General features: G+C 44.9%; 2 protein-coding genes across 6 annotated transcripts in view; both read left to right on the top strand.

Annotated features, from left to right (window-relative positions):
- EEF1AKMT3 (EEF1A lysine methyltransferase 3) overlaps positions 1-6419 on the top strand; it is a 7713-nt gene extending 1294 nt beyond the window's left edge. Inside the window, exon 3 of the mRNA XM_007115977.4 lies at positions 4551-6419. Within this exon, the coding sequence (XP_007116039.1) occupies positions 4551-4942 (392 nt within the window). The 3' untranslated portion in view covers positions 4943-6419. The remainder of the gene's footprint in view (positions 1-4550) is intronic.
- A 216-nt stretch (positions 6420-6635) lies between these two features.
- Positions 6636-14096, top strand: part of TSFM (Ts translation elongation factor, mitochondrial) — a 30307-nt gene continuing 22846 nt past the window's right edge. For 3 of the 5 annotated variants that reach the window (XR_003678109.2, XM_028483405.2, XM_028483406.2), the window contains exons 1-5: positions 6641-6759; positions 6983-7156; positions 7786-7914; positions 8882-9004; positions 12597-12684. Coding sequence is in view for 4 of the 5 variants with exons in the window: in XM_028483405.2 (XP_028339206.1) it covers positions 6661-6759; positions 6983-7156; positions 7786-7914; positions 8882-9004; positions 12597-12684 (613 nt within the window). In the remaining variant the exon portion in view is untranslated. Of the gene's footprint in view, positions 6760-6982; positions 7157-7785; positions 7915-8881; positions 9005-12596; positions 12685-14096 lie in introns of all 5 variants that reach the window. The other 2 variants (XM_007115978.1, XM_007115979.3) reach the window with 2 other exon arrangements.

Genomic DNA, 14096 nt, shown 5'->3' with positions numbered 1-14096 from the left:
AGGCTCCGGACGCGCAGGCTCAGAGGCCATGGCTCACGGGCCCAGCCGCTCCGCGGCACGTGGGATCTTCCCGGACCGGGGCACGAAGCCGCGTCCCCTGCATCGGCAGGCGAACTCTCAACCACTGCACCACCAGGGACGCCCTGTATTTTGATTCTTTAGGTTTTCATTTCTTGGGAGGAACTAGCTTATGAGTTTCTGAGGGTTAGGGTGTGTTTTGTGGGAAGTGGGGTAGGAATTAGGCACTGCGGACTTGGAAAGGAAAAGGTAAGGAAAATTTTGCTCCATTTTTGTCAAGAACCAAAAACTACAAAGGAAACGGTTCCTTAGTTTATAATCTAATGGGGAGGCAAAACTTCACACCGAAAACATTCCTTTAAAAACACTTATGATGTCATCTCCCTAGGAATGCAAATTAACATGTCCTTGCTCATAGGGACATAACACAAAACACATTCAGGGAAGTCTTCCCAGAGGCAGGCATTCTTTCTTCTATTCATCCAACCAACATGTATTTGGAGTCCCCTATGTGCCAAGAATCATGCTAGGTATTGGGATACAACAATGAGTAAGACAGATTTCCTCTCCCCAAGGAGTCTATGGTCTAGTGGTGAAGATGGGGGAAGATGTTACTGGATGAGAACTATGGCGAGGTATGTGCAGAGCCAGTGGACATGCTCTGGCCATGTCTCCCTTGACTCTCTGGGAACCCATCAGGGAGAAGCTCTGTCAGATGAGGAGTATGAACATAGCAGGCTCAGAAAGAACCGAGGGAGTGTCAACAGCAGCTTTCCATGAAGGAATGGGTGGATGAGAAGTGGGCAGCTATGCTAAAATGGGAGAAAAATGGGTGTAATATGGATGGAAACATCTTTCACTTGCTCCCAGACTGGCTTCTCCTTCTTTTGCTCCCTATTCTGCTGCCGAGTCGGAAATATGGGTGTCATTCTCATCTGTTGCCCTCTCCCCTCTCATCCTGGCAATCAGTGAGTCCTTTGGGTCATATGAACTTAATACTTCCCCAGTTGTCTATTCCTCTTCCCTCCATCTCTAGCTCAGGCCACTGCCATCTTTTCCTTGGATTTTCACAAGTGTCTTCGAGTTTCTCTATGGGGAAGTTTGGCTTGCCCAAACTAGATCTTGTGCTCTTCCGCCACCAAACCTGTTTCTCCCTCAGCCTTCCCCATCTCAGTGAATCAAATTACCACCCACCCAGTGGGAAATCTAGACCCACAATTGAAACGTCCCTTTTCCTCACCCCCAACTCCATTATCCAAGTCCGACGGATTTATCTCCTAAAAAATCCCTTGAATCTCCTGTTTTTCCATCCACACTGATGGCTCCCCAGTCCTTGTCACTATCACTTGCCTAGAAGGCTACAATTAGTCAAAATGGTCTTCCTGCTTCTACCCCTTGCCCACACCTAGACCTCTGCCCATTCCACCCGGCTGGCAGAATGATCTTTCGGCATCTCTTCCCCATCTTTCAATGGCTTCTTGTTGCTTTCAGGATGGAACTGACCCCTTTGGCATGGCCTCCAAGGCCCTGCATCTCCCTCTAGCCTCTTTCTGTGCCTCTCCCTTTCCCTCTTGTACTCCTTGTGCTACCTAGTGCCCTCCTATCAGTTCCTCAAGCCTATCTCGATGTCCCCTTCCTTGGAGCCTTCACACTGGCTGTACTCTGTGTCTGGAACCCTTGTACCACCTGGTTAATGCATATGCCTTCTTCAGCACTCAGCTCAAACATCACTACCAAGGGAAAGCCTCCTGGACACCCCCAGGCCCTCCTAGTATAATATACACAACTGTGCTGACTGGTTTTATTTATTTATTTATTTTGGCTGCTTCTCGCAGCATGCAAGATCTTAGTTCCCCAATCCGTGACCCCTGCAGTGGAAGCACAGAGTCCTAACCACTGGACCGCCAGGGAAGTCCCTGCTTTCATTTTAAATTTGTTGTCACTATCCTCAGATGCGTCCTTAAGCGCTGCCCAGCTAGCCTCTTACCCTGCCCTCACCCACTTATTCTTCTGCCTTCCTAAACATCTTGTTTCTTATCTTTTTGCCCTTTAAACTTCCAAATGTCTCCTCAGCTGATGACTTTGTTTCCTAGCTCTTCTGATCGCTTCTGTTTTCTCATAGAAACTATCCACATGTTCTTATCACAGCATCTCTTCCCCAGCTGTGTCTGTGACTGTCCGCACTGCCTTCTCTCCTGTTACCGTGGCAGATGTGCTGTGCTCCTAGTCAAGGTCAAGTGTGTGTCATGAGACCCCAAACCTTCTCATCTACCTAAAGACATTGTTCCTGCAAACACCCTGCTCCCCCACCTCTCCTGCATTATCTGTTTTCCCTTCTCTCTGGATCATTCCATATGTGTGTTTGTGTGTATCATGCACATAAATATGCTGTAATGTCTCCTATCAGAAAAAACTCTTGATCCTACACATCCCTCCAGTTACCACTCCATTTCTCTGCTCTGCTTTATGACAAAACTCAAAAGAGTTAATGCTCATTGTCATTCCTCTCTTCCTACTGTTTCCTCAATTCCATTCTAGATTCTACCCCCCTCCCCAACCCAGCCTGCCCCCTCCACTCCAGTTGCTCCAGAAAGGTTGTGAGTTTCACTTCTGACTCCATGTTGTTGAGTACAAGAGTCGGGTATGAGCCCACCTTACTGGACTTGGCAGTGTTTGTCACTCCCTCCTCTTTGGAAGACACTTCCTTTGGCTTCCAGGGCATCACACTTCTGGGTTCTACCCACCTCACTGGCATTTGTTCCAGTCTCCTTTGTTGTTTCCTGTTCTTCTTCACAACTGAAAGTCTGAGCACGCCAGGGTTCAGGAGCAGTCCTTTGACCCCCTCCCCTTTTCTGTCTACACTCACTCCCAAGCAGTTCCATCACCTCGTGGCTTTAAATGCCCTTTCCATGCTGATGACTCTATGACTCTCCCATTTATATCTCCAGATTTGTTTGTGTAATCAGCTACCTACTCGATATCTTCCTGTGGTTGTCTGATGTACATCTCAAGCTTAATGTGCCCAGAAATGCACTCATGATCTGCCTATCCATACCTGCTCCTCCTGCAGCCTTCCTCACCTAAATAAATGACAACTTAGTCTTCTAGTTGGTCAGGCCAAATATCTTGGAGCCATCCTCAACCCCCTGCTCCCAATGTTTCGTATCTAATCTGTCAGCAAACCCTATTGACTCTACCTTCAAAATATATTCAGGATCTGACCAATTTCCTAGACATTGCTGCCCTGCCTAGAATCTGGCCCCTACTATTATTTCTCTCACTTACTCTGCTCCAGCTACTGGCCTTCCTGCTGGTCCTTAGACTTGCCAGGCACACTCCTGCCTCACCGTCTTTATACTTGCTAGTCCCTCATTTGGTACATCTTAACCTGAGAGACCCACAGAGTTTGCTCCATCACTTCCTTCAGGTCTTTACTCAAACATAATCTGCTCCATGAGGCTTTCCCTAACTACCCAATTTAAAATGACATTCCTGCCCTGTCCCTCAAGCAGTTCTTCTCCTCCTTCCCTGCTTAATGCTTCAGCATAGCATTTATTACCGTCTGACTTACAGTGTGTTTTGTTTGTTTCATTTTGTTTGTTGTTGTAGGTCTCTTGCCACTAGACTGTAAGCCCCAGGAGCAGAGGGATTTTGTCTGATTGGTTCACTGCTGTATTCTCAGCACCTGGCATATAGGCACATAATGAATATTAATGAATGAATTCTGAGTATTTTCTCTTTCTGTAATAATCACCATGATCGTGATTAAATAGTTTTGCATTACCTCATTTGTTTCTACCTCTATAACAGAACTCAAGGAAGGCCAAGGTTTTGTTTTACTCACGCCTGTACCCCCAGAACTTAGTAGATGCTCAGCAAATATATTTACTGCATGAACGAAGCTTTCTGAAGTCCTAATCTAATCATCTTCACCCTCTGCTTCTGCCCTTAAAACCTATTGCTCTCAGGATCAAGCCTGAACCTCCTTAGCATGTCATAATCATTTTCCTCTGTACTCTCATGTCTTGACACTTTTCTCTTCCCTTCCACATCATCTGAGATCCAGCCTTCCTTGAATACACTGTGCTGTCTCCCAACGAGGCCTTTGTACTCTCTGATCTCTGCTTGGGAAGCTCCACTTGACTAACTCCTCCTTGTCCTTTAAGGCTTGCTGAGGTCATGTCTTCTGGGAAGCTTTCCAGATCCATGAGGGTTGGTTTGTGTCAGTAGGGGGTGGGTGCGCAGCCCACCTCCAGCTTAGTCCTGCCCAGGCTTCTGCTGACATCTAAGTGTCATGTGTTGGGCAGAGAGGTTGAAGATTAGCTTAGAGAGAATGTTGATGTTGTAGAATGTAGAGTAATGAGATGGCTGTGGATGAGGTTGAGGTTAGGGCAACTAAAATTCAAAGTGTGGACTTTGGGCTGTCCAAGCATTATCCTCTAAGCCCTGAGGTCTCTGGACCTTCTGGGCAGGAGCTGAAACCCCTTGGTTGGTCCCTCTGACTTGCATTTCTCCTCCTTCCTCTCTCTCAGGGGGGGATGTTACCATCACTGACCTGCCCCTGGTCCTAGAACAGATCCAGGGCAACGTCCAGGCCAATGTGCCGGCTGGAGGCCGGGCCCAGGTCCGCGCCTTGTCCTGGGGGATTGACCAGCATGTCTTCCCTGGAGACTATGACCTGGTGCTGGGGGCTGATATCGTGTATCTGGAGCCCACCTTTCCACTGCTGCTGGGGACCCTCCAACACCTGTGCGGGCCCCATGGCACCATCTATCTGGCTTCCAAGATGAGAGAGGAGCACGGGACAGAGAGCTTCTTTCAGCACCTCCTGCCCCAGCATTTCCAACTGGAGCTGGCCAAGCGGGATGAGAATGAGAATGTTAACATCTATAGGGCCAGGCACAGGGGACCAAGACCTGCTTGATGTCACCCTTCTGCTCCTCTGAACACCTTGTTCTGATGAAGGAACTGCCATATGTCCAGAGCCGTAAACATAAGGACCAAAAACGATGGATTTCCCTTGCCGCTGTCTTTCCTCCTTCCCTTTTTGTTTCCTGAGATACTCTTGGTTAGGTGCAGGGAGGTGATCCGTGCTAGGAATACTAGAGCCCTAGCTGTACTGGGCTAGAGTGCAAAGGAAATTCCCAGTTCCTGTTCTCAGCAGAGGAAGATGGGAGGGTATCCAGGACTTTAGGGGAAGGGGAGGTAAGTGGGATACGTGAACAGTGACTGCAGAGAGACAGTCATGATCCCATCTAGTCCTGCTGTTGTCTTTTTATACAGAATGGATTTTTTTTCCAGATTCTACTGGAATTTTTAAAAAAGGAAAATAAATAAGCATTAAAGATCTCTTCTGCATCCAGAGAACTCGGGCTTTTACCGGGGGGCTGGGAAGCAAGAAACCTCCGACCACCCACTTCTTGCTTCTAGAGATAGTCTGGTGGAACCATGGCTCTAACTGGGCCAAGTCCTCTCAGCCCTGAAGTTGGGTATAGGCAGCAGAGCTGTCCTTTGGACCATAGCTCCTTCACTCTTTGGAGTTGGAGCCCTGATCACTAAGTGCCAGGTTCTCTTTGATTTTTCTTTAGGTTTCCAGTCCCTGTCAGTCCTACCTTCCTAATGTGTTTTGCCTTCACCTCTTTTCTCCTCCCACTGTGGGGCCTCTGATGGGGGCTCTCCTGACTTACTCCTTGGGCCACACATCACCTCCTGGGGCCTCCTGGCCTCCATTCACTCCCCTTCAAACCATTTTGTAAACTCTGGTGATCTTCCAAAATCAGCTCTGATTAGCTTCTGCTGCTGCCCAACAGAAGCAAGAATAAGCTCTTCTGCTTGGTACTCAGTGTGTCCCGTGTGATCCCAAATTACCCTTCTACTTCATTTCCTACTGGTTTCCTACATGTATTGCAACCTCTGGCCAAATTACAAAAGGTCTACTCTTTGTTCCCTAAATCCACACCAAGATTCCCTGGCTTCTTCCTTCATTCTTTTTTATGATTCCCTGCCTGGAAGGGCTATTTCTACCTCTCAAAATCTTCATTATTCTTAGTTTCTCTCCTGAAAAAAGCTTTTCCTGAGCCTCCTGTTTGAATATGATTTCTTTCTCCCTTGAGACGCTTTAACTAACTGTTCGTCTTGTGAGGCTTACCTTGTCTTGTGTGATCATTTGTCTGCTCCCTATTTTCTCACCATTAGATTACCGTGGAGGTCAGGGCTATGGTTCCTGGCACACAGTTGGTGTTCATCAAATGTTTTTGTTCGTTCAATAAATATTTACTCCTCCTCTCTATGTGACCTTGGCCAAACTTCTGAACCCACCCAACTACCTCACGTTTGTCATGAGTCATAAATGGATAATGAATATGAAAGTACATTGGAAATAAACATGAAGTGTTACCACGTGTCTTGTATTGTTATTTTGTGACACTTCTGTCTCATGCTTTCTGTTATTTTACCTGCGGGGGGTAATTCCCTTGTGAAATGTAGTCTCAATACGCCAAGTAGGGGAGGCGAATGCGCCCCCCCGGACAGCAGGTGGCGCCATCTCCGCTTGGCGCGTTCCGGTGGAGAGTTTTGGCCCCGCCGCTACGCCGTAGGCCCGTGGCCTCACCGGTGCGGCAACGGTGTACGGCCCCCGGAAAGATGTCGCTACTGCGCTCACTGCGCCTCTGTCTGCTCGCGCGGGCCGGGAGCTGCCCAGTGAGGGCTCTTGGCCCAGGCCCGGTTCTGCCTTCCTTGCAGGTCTGCCGTGCGCCGGGCACGCTCCCTCCCCTTCCCCTGGCTGCGTTCGGCTCCATCTCCCCCTTCCCCGCACCTCGATCCCTCTTCGCGGTGCAGCGTCCGGGCGCTGCCTTTCCCCCACCCCCTGGGTCTGTCTCTCCTAAGGTCGCCTCCCGGCCGACGTGCTCCCACCCCAGGAGCTCCTCGCTGCGTCCTGCTTCTCATGCCTTCTTACTCCCTCTAGGCGGGACCCCTTCTGCTTCAGTCGCCCCAGCCGTGGCATACATTTCACGCTGGGCCCTGGTTGTCCTCCTCGGCTTCCAGCAAGGAGCTCCTCATGAAGCTGCGGCGGAGAACGGGCTACTCCTTTGTAAACTGCAAGAAGGCTCTGGAGACTTGTGGCGGGGATCTCAAACAGGTGTGGGGGAGGAAGTAGAGGGGAGCTGGCGCGGGGGTGGGAGTGGGGTACTGGGGCCCGACCCCAGTGCGTTTGAGAGGTCGCGTAGAAGTCAGATCTGCTGTCCAGTGACCCATAACGGCAGAGTCCTGGATAGCATTCTGACTTCAATGACAATCTCACCCTTTGACTCTTAACCTATTTCGAAGCAATTGACTCAGGGTCGCAGGGCTAACAAACTATTCCATGCAAGGCTGCTATGAGGTTTCCTGCTGCTTGGGGCTGAAAGGGCTCCTGGGAGCTTTGGAGTCAGACCGACGACCAAGACCCAGATCGTGGTATCCTCACACTAATCCTGTGACCTTGGACACCTTACTTAATATTTCAGAGTTGCATTGTTCTTTTTTATATAAAGAAAATAGTACTATCTGTCCCATAGAGTTGTTGTGAAGATTAAACTTATCCAGAACACCAGGCACAATGCCCCTTGTTTGTCATTTAGTGGTAGGCTGCCAATAAATGATAGATTAGTTTCTCTTGTAGGGCTGAGGGGAAGGAGAAAGAATTGGGGAACCTGAGGTATTTTACAGCCCCATTCTGTTCTAAATTCTGTGCCTTTGTCATCTGCCCTTTATCTTTTTTATTTATAGGCAGAGAGCTGGCTCCACAAACAGGCCCAGAAGGAGGGCTGGAGTAAAGCTGCCAGGCTCCATGGCAGGAAGACCAAAGAAGGTCTGATTGGGCTGCTGCAGGAAGGAAACACGACTGTGTTAGTAGAGGTGAGTTGTCAGAGTTCGAGATGCCAGGAACAGCTGTTCCTTGGGTGTAGGCTTTGTGGTAGACCCTTTGCATTCTTAAAGAAGAGGTGTTTGGACTTCCCTGGTGGCACAGTGGTTGGGAGTCCGCCTGCCGATGCAGGGAACACAGGTTTGTGCCCCAGTCCGGGAGGATCCCACATGCCGCGGAGCGGCTGGGCCCGTGGGCCATGGCCGCTGGGCCTGCGCGTCCGGAGCCTGTGCTCCGCAACGGGAGAGGCCACAGCAGTGAGAGGCCCGCGTACCGCAAAAACACACACAAAAAAACCACACAAGAAGAGGTGTTTGAGAACCATAAAACCTAGTTAGAATTAAGCCCCTGAGACCCCAGTTACTAGCTGTGGATTCATTTAAGTATAGAAATGCACAGGTTGTGGGTGAGAAAAGGCCTAGTAGTGTAGATTGTTATTCCTAAACGTGAGTCCATTGTGGCCTTACACCTCGTCACTGATTGTTTCCTGAAATAGTTAGATTTTAAAGCTAGGAATTAGACTAATTAGATGATGGATAGCGAGCAGCTGTTTTAGAGGAGGTTTAGGGGCCCAGTTGGTGAAGAATCAGATGTGGATTAGTCTAGAGCGAGAGAAGAGATAAACAAGCTGATAAAAGTGGTTTGGCATTGGAGGAGCCTAGGGAATGAGGCGATTATGGCATGTGCCACAGGCAGGTGGTGAACTTGTAGTGAATCCTTTGGGGGGCGTTATGGAACCATCCTGTGAATGCGCAGGTTATTGCTAACTCATTGGCACAGCAGGAATCACTTCATTCAATTTCTGGCCTCAAGCTAGTAGAGGAACTGTGGATTTAATCCTAGAGACATTTATTTGTGTTTTGTTGGGTCTGCTGCCTGTTTTATCAATACCTTGCTTTAGGGCACTTTTGGAGACTGTTAGTAAACAGCTTATACAGCAACATCAATTTGTTCCCACAGGTGAACTGTGAGACAGATTTTGTTTCCAGAAATTTAAAATTTCAACAGTTGGTCCAGCAAGTAGCCCTGGGAACCCTGTTGCATTGTCAGAGCCTAAAGGATCAACTGTCCACATATAGTAAAGTGAGTTTTGGGGTTGTCTCCAACATGCTGGATTTGTTCCTCCCCTCTTAGGGTCTTTGCTATTCCATTTTTTCAGACATTCTCATGTCTCACTTCCTTATTTCATGTCTCTGCTTAAATGTTATCTCTTTGGAGAGGAGTACCTTCCTCCTATTGCTCTGTCCCCTTATTTTGCTTCATTTAAAATCTGTTGTTATAGTTCTTATATATTACATTTTAATTTATTTATTTCTCGTTTGCCTTCCCCAGTAGAATGTAAGCTTCATAAGGCAGGAGAATTTGTCTTTTCACTAGTGTGTCTCTGGTGTATGAGGAGTGGGTCCAGCACTTGCTTGGGGCTCTGTTGAATGAATGAATGAATGCCAGTGGAATACAGTCCATAAATCAGGTGAAGCTTTGTGTTCAGAAATCTAGAATGGTCTGAGGAAAGGATTTCTAAATATAGATACTGGAGAAGGCACAATTTAGAAGACTAAGCATATTGTTATCTGTAGAAGGATCAAGGAAGGAATTGTATCAGTATGCCTTTGATCCATCCTTATTGCCAAGGCAAAAATGAACCAACTACTCACAACAAATTTTGAATTTAGTATCACCCTTTTCCTTCTGTTTATCTTTCTTTTGAGATCTTGTGGTAAATGTTAATTATTACTGGCATTAAATAGTCATATTACATGGAAAACTATGTTGAGATTATTTTTTAGAATTGTGCTGAATAGATGCGTCACTTGAAGTAGAAATTCTAATCTTGACTTTGCCAGTAGCTGTTTGTAACCCTGAGCTATTCACTTACTTTACTGTGCCTGTTTCATTATCTGTAACAAGGGACTTTGGTCCCTTTTAGCTTTATTAATTTTTTCCTTTTGGTCTTTATCTTTTTAAAACTTCTATTTTGAAAAAAATTCAAATTTGCAGAAAAGTTGCCAGTATTCTACAGTAAACTAGAGAGTAATTTATTCTAGATTCACCATTTGTTAACATTTTGCCTTATTTACTTTATCACTTTTTATATTCATATTATTGTCATCCGTATTGTTTTTTATCCTTTTGGGAGTATGTTGCAGACATTAGAATTCTTTATCCCTTCAGCATGTATCTCCTAAAAACAAGGACATTTTCCTCTATAACCACAGTACAATGATCACATTCAGGATTTTAACATTGATACAATATTTTTATTTAGATAATATACAATATACATTCAGTTTTTGGCAACTAGCAGTTTCTCTTGTGATCCAGGATCCAGTCCAGTAGCATGTGTTGCAATTAGTTGCCATGTCTGTTTGGTTCCCTTTCTTTGTTCCCCAGCCTTTGTTTGTCTTTCATTACATTGACATTTTTGAAGGGTACAGGACAGTTTTGTAGAATGTCCTTCAATTTGGGTTCAACTGATGTTTCTTCATACTTAGAATATGGATTTTTGTAAGAATCTTAAATAAATTACCCTCTCTTTTTCTCAGAACATCACATCAGGAGGCACAGGGGGGTGGGACTGTGGTCTTGTTATTGATGGTGCTAATTTTGATCTCTTGGTTAAGGTAGTATCTGCCAGGTTTCTCCACTCTAAACTTACCATGTTCCTTTTTTGTAACTAGTAAGTAATCTGTATGGGAGATTTTTTTGAGACTGTGTAGACATCCAGTTCCTCAAAAAACTATTGCCTAAAAGTTTTAGCATCCCTTGATGATTCTTGTCAGGATCAGTTGTTACTGTGATAGTTGCATAATGGTTATTTTTCTAACCCTTATAGTTTCTTTCACATGGGTTAGCTTTATTAGGTGGCATTCTATTGTAATAAGGAGACTTCTCCTTCTCCTTTTATTTAGGGATTTACTTAGTAGCAACATTGACTCATAGATTCTTCTTTTATACAATTCATTATAGAATCCATTAGTCTTTTTTTTTTTTAAATAAATTTATTTATTTATTTATTTTTGGCTGCATTGGGTCTTTGTTGCTGCACACGGGTCCATTAGTCATTTTAATGCTCAAATCATCCCCGGATTTGGCAAGTTTAAGCCAAGCCTATGCAAGCTGGCTCCATTGTTTTTTTGGTATGGCCTTATTATTTTCTGACTATTTCCCTACTTTTTGGCATAACAGAGTATTCTGGGTTTATGTCATACTTTCCTTGCCCCAACCATGGGATTGGCAACTTCTCCAAGGGGTCCTGATCCTTTCTGGTGGGGGAATGGTTTTTAGAAACCAAGATCTGGGCAGCATTAGGTATGCTTAATTCTACTGAGATGTCATTGCTGCTCTGCTCTTTCAGCAGAGCTAGGAAGTGTGTGTGTGTGTGTGTGTGTGTGTGTGTGTGTGTGTGTGTGTGTGTGTGTGTGTGTGTGTTTCGGTTCTAATCCTGCACCACAGGCTTCTTTCTTTTCTTCCCCCTTTCTATATTTGTATCTTCCTTCTCTCATAGTGAATACACTGGCTTCTAGCAACTTCAGTATGTTTGCTTATTTACTCTCTGTAGGGTACACACTTTGTTTCAGAGTTACTATCCCTGACCACTGCAAATAACAAACCTACTAAGGAGTTCAAGATTTCTTTGATGTTCTTTTTGTCCTTACTTTGAAGTTATGTGGCCAAAGGACTGTATCGAAAGTAACTTGGATTAGTTTTATTCCTCCTTTTGAGATTGTGTTATTCCTTTGAAATACAGTTAGAATCTCTGTTTCTGTTTAGTCAGTGTTTGTTTTCACCCCCAATCCTTGTTAATTTAATTTTATTTTTGAATATGTAAAACATTAACAAGGTTCTGGAAGTTAAAACTCTCCTCCCCCCTCTCCCAACCACATACACAAGTCTTACTTCCCTCCTCTCCCTTCCACCCCATTCCTGTCCACTCCTGTGGATAACCATCTCCACTAATTTCTGGTTATCCTTTTTGCAAAAATAAGCATATTTATACAAATATTTATTACACAAATGTTGGTACAATATGTATGTATTCTTTTAATTTGCTTTTTTCACTTAATATATCCTGGAAATACTCCATAGCAGCTCATGGAGACCATCTTTTTTTCTCTCTCTTTTTCCAGCTGCATAGTATTCCGTTTTGTGACTGTACTGTGGTCTATTCAGCCAGACTCTGCCTGTTTGGACATTTAGACTTCCCAGTATTTTACGATTAGAAATAATTGCTCAATGAATAACTTCGTGCCTATGTACTTTTGTATTATTGGAAGTGTATTAGAGTAAATTTCTAGAAATAGGATTGCAGGGTCAAAGGATAAAAGTGTATGTAGTTTTGTTAGCTATTGTCCAATTGCCTGCCATTGGATTTGCACCATTTTTCATTCCTACCAACAATCTACAGACCTTTTAGTTTCAACATTTTATGATTGTATGGAAATATTGTTTCTGATTTCTAGGAAACTACATTCTAAGAAGTTAGGCCAGAGATTGGGATGGAATTGGGGGTGGAGTGCTTAGCAATTTTTAACATTCTTGGCTTAATGAAAACATTATCTATATATACTTAGTGGTCTTAAATCATTTTCTGAGAAATAAGACTATATTTTTGCTTAGTCTCTTGGTAATTTTAATTACACAGACTGACTCGTGTTCATTTTCTATGTGCACTTAGGGCTTCCTGAATTCCTCTGAGCTCTCTGAACTTCCAGCTGGGCGTGAGAGAGAAGGCTCTCTCAAGGATCAGCTCGCCTTGGCAATTGGTGAGTATTTGTAAGGATCTGGAAACTGGAGATTAATAACTGGATCTCCTGGTATCTTTGGTATTCCTCCAAATCTAGATCAAGAATTACAAGGTCAAGCTCCTTCAGGGGTCTGATAATCTGAATGCGAGAGGTGGGTTGTGTGTTAGATATCAGTGAGCAGTGGACACCCTGAAAAGCTCACGCTCTGCTGAAGAAAACCATTACCAAGCCACCTGTTATTACTTTGAGAGAAATGGGATCCCAGTGTCATCAGAATTTTTAAATTCCTTTAAAAGAATTTAGATTTGTATGAAAAAAATTTTAGTTTTTAGCTGTTTGCAACGAATTAAAATTAGTAGGCGTCACTGTGCTGACCAAACAAAGCATGTCTTTAGGCAGAGATGGCCTTTTGACCTCCGGTTGACTACCTCTCTATACACTATGAAGGAAATAGTCCGTCAGAGGTCATTTCATCTTCTTTAGGAAGGGATCCAGGAGTATTTCAGGGCATCATGTTTAGGAATTTGTCCTCTCTTAAAAAAAAAATCTGATCCTGAATTTGTGACGGTACGTTCTTTCAGAACCACTGGCTATAGGAGCCGTATCTGGGAGTAGTAGGGATTGTGCCTACTACGTACACGTCCTTGATGGGAGGAGGGAGGGACGGCTGGGGTTGGAGCTTGCTGGGAATCTACTGCTCATCTGATGTTTCCAGTCAGGACATCAGTTCTGTTTTTATCAGGTCATCTTGAAGTATGGATGATGTTTCAGTGAGTCATGGTTGAAAAACCAGATAGACAGCCGTGTATGGAACTTATTAAGAAATTCTGGAAGAATTGGGTGTTTCAGCCTTGCCAGTTTCTGGGAATTAACTGCTGGGTAGATGCTTGGAGCTGTTGGAAGATTCCTTTGGGTTTCTGGATACTTCCCTTTTATGACTTTTAGTTATAACTATGGCTAATTCAGGGATATTTACCCAGACCCCTTTGTTTATTCTCCTACCCCTACCTACCTTTTGGCTTCTTTGGACTTCTGTTAGAGGGGATAGCATCCTGAGAGAAAGGAGGAAACTAGAATCTGTTTTTGGTTCTTATAAATAACTCTGAAAATATTATCTTTTAATTTTGGGTGAGGGGAAGCTGAAACCACCATATGACATGGGGCTTTGGATTTTCTGGGGCTTTTAGTTTTTCCTGATACAGTGGATGATCAGGAGTTGTCTGTGTCAGTTATAGTGGTTTTTGCGAGGGATGGTGATTTGGTAGGAAAAAACACAATTGGTTTGGAGTCAGATCTGAGGGTTTTTTGTTTGTTTGTTTTTAAATTTGGGGGGGGGGGCTTCCCTGGTGGCGCAGTGGTTGAGAGTCCGCCTGCCGATGCAGGGGACACGGGTTCGTGCCCTGGTCCGGGAGGATCCCACATGCCGCGGA

This window comes from Physeter macrocephalus, unplaced genomic scaffold (assembly GCF_002837175.3).
Source record: "Physeter macrocephalus isolate SW-GA unplaced genomic scaffold, ASM283717v5 random_27, whole genome shotgun sequence".
NCBI lineage: Eukaryota > Metazoa > Chordata > Mammalia > Artiodactyla > Physeteridae > Physeter > Physeter macrocephalus.
Note: the sequence above shows the minus strand (reverse complement) of the source record. Positions and strands in the feature narration are given on the sequence as shown.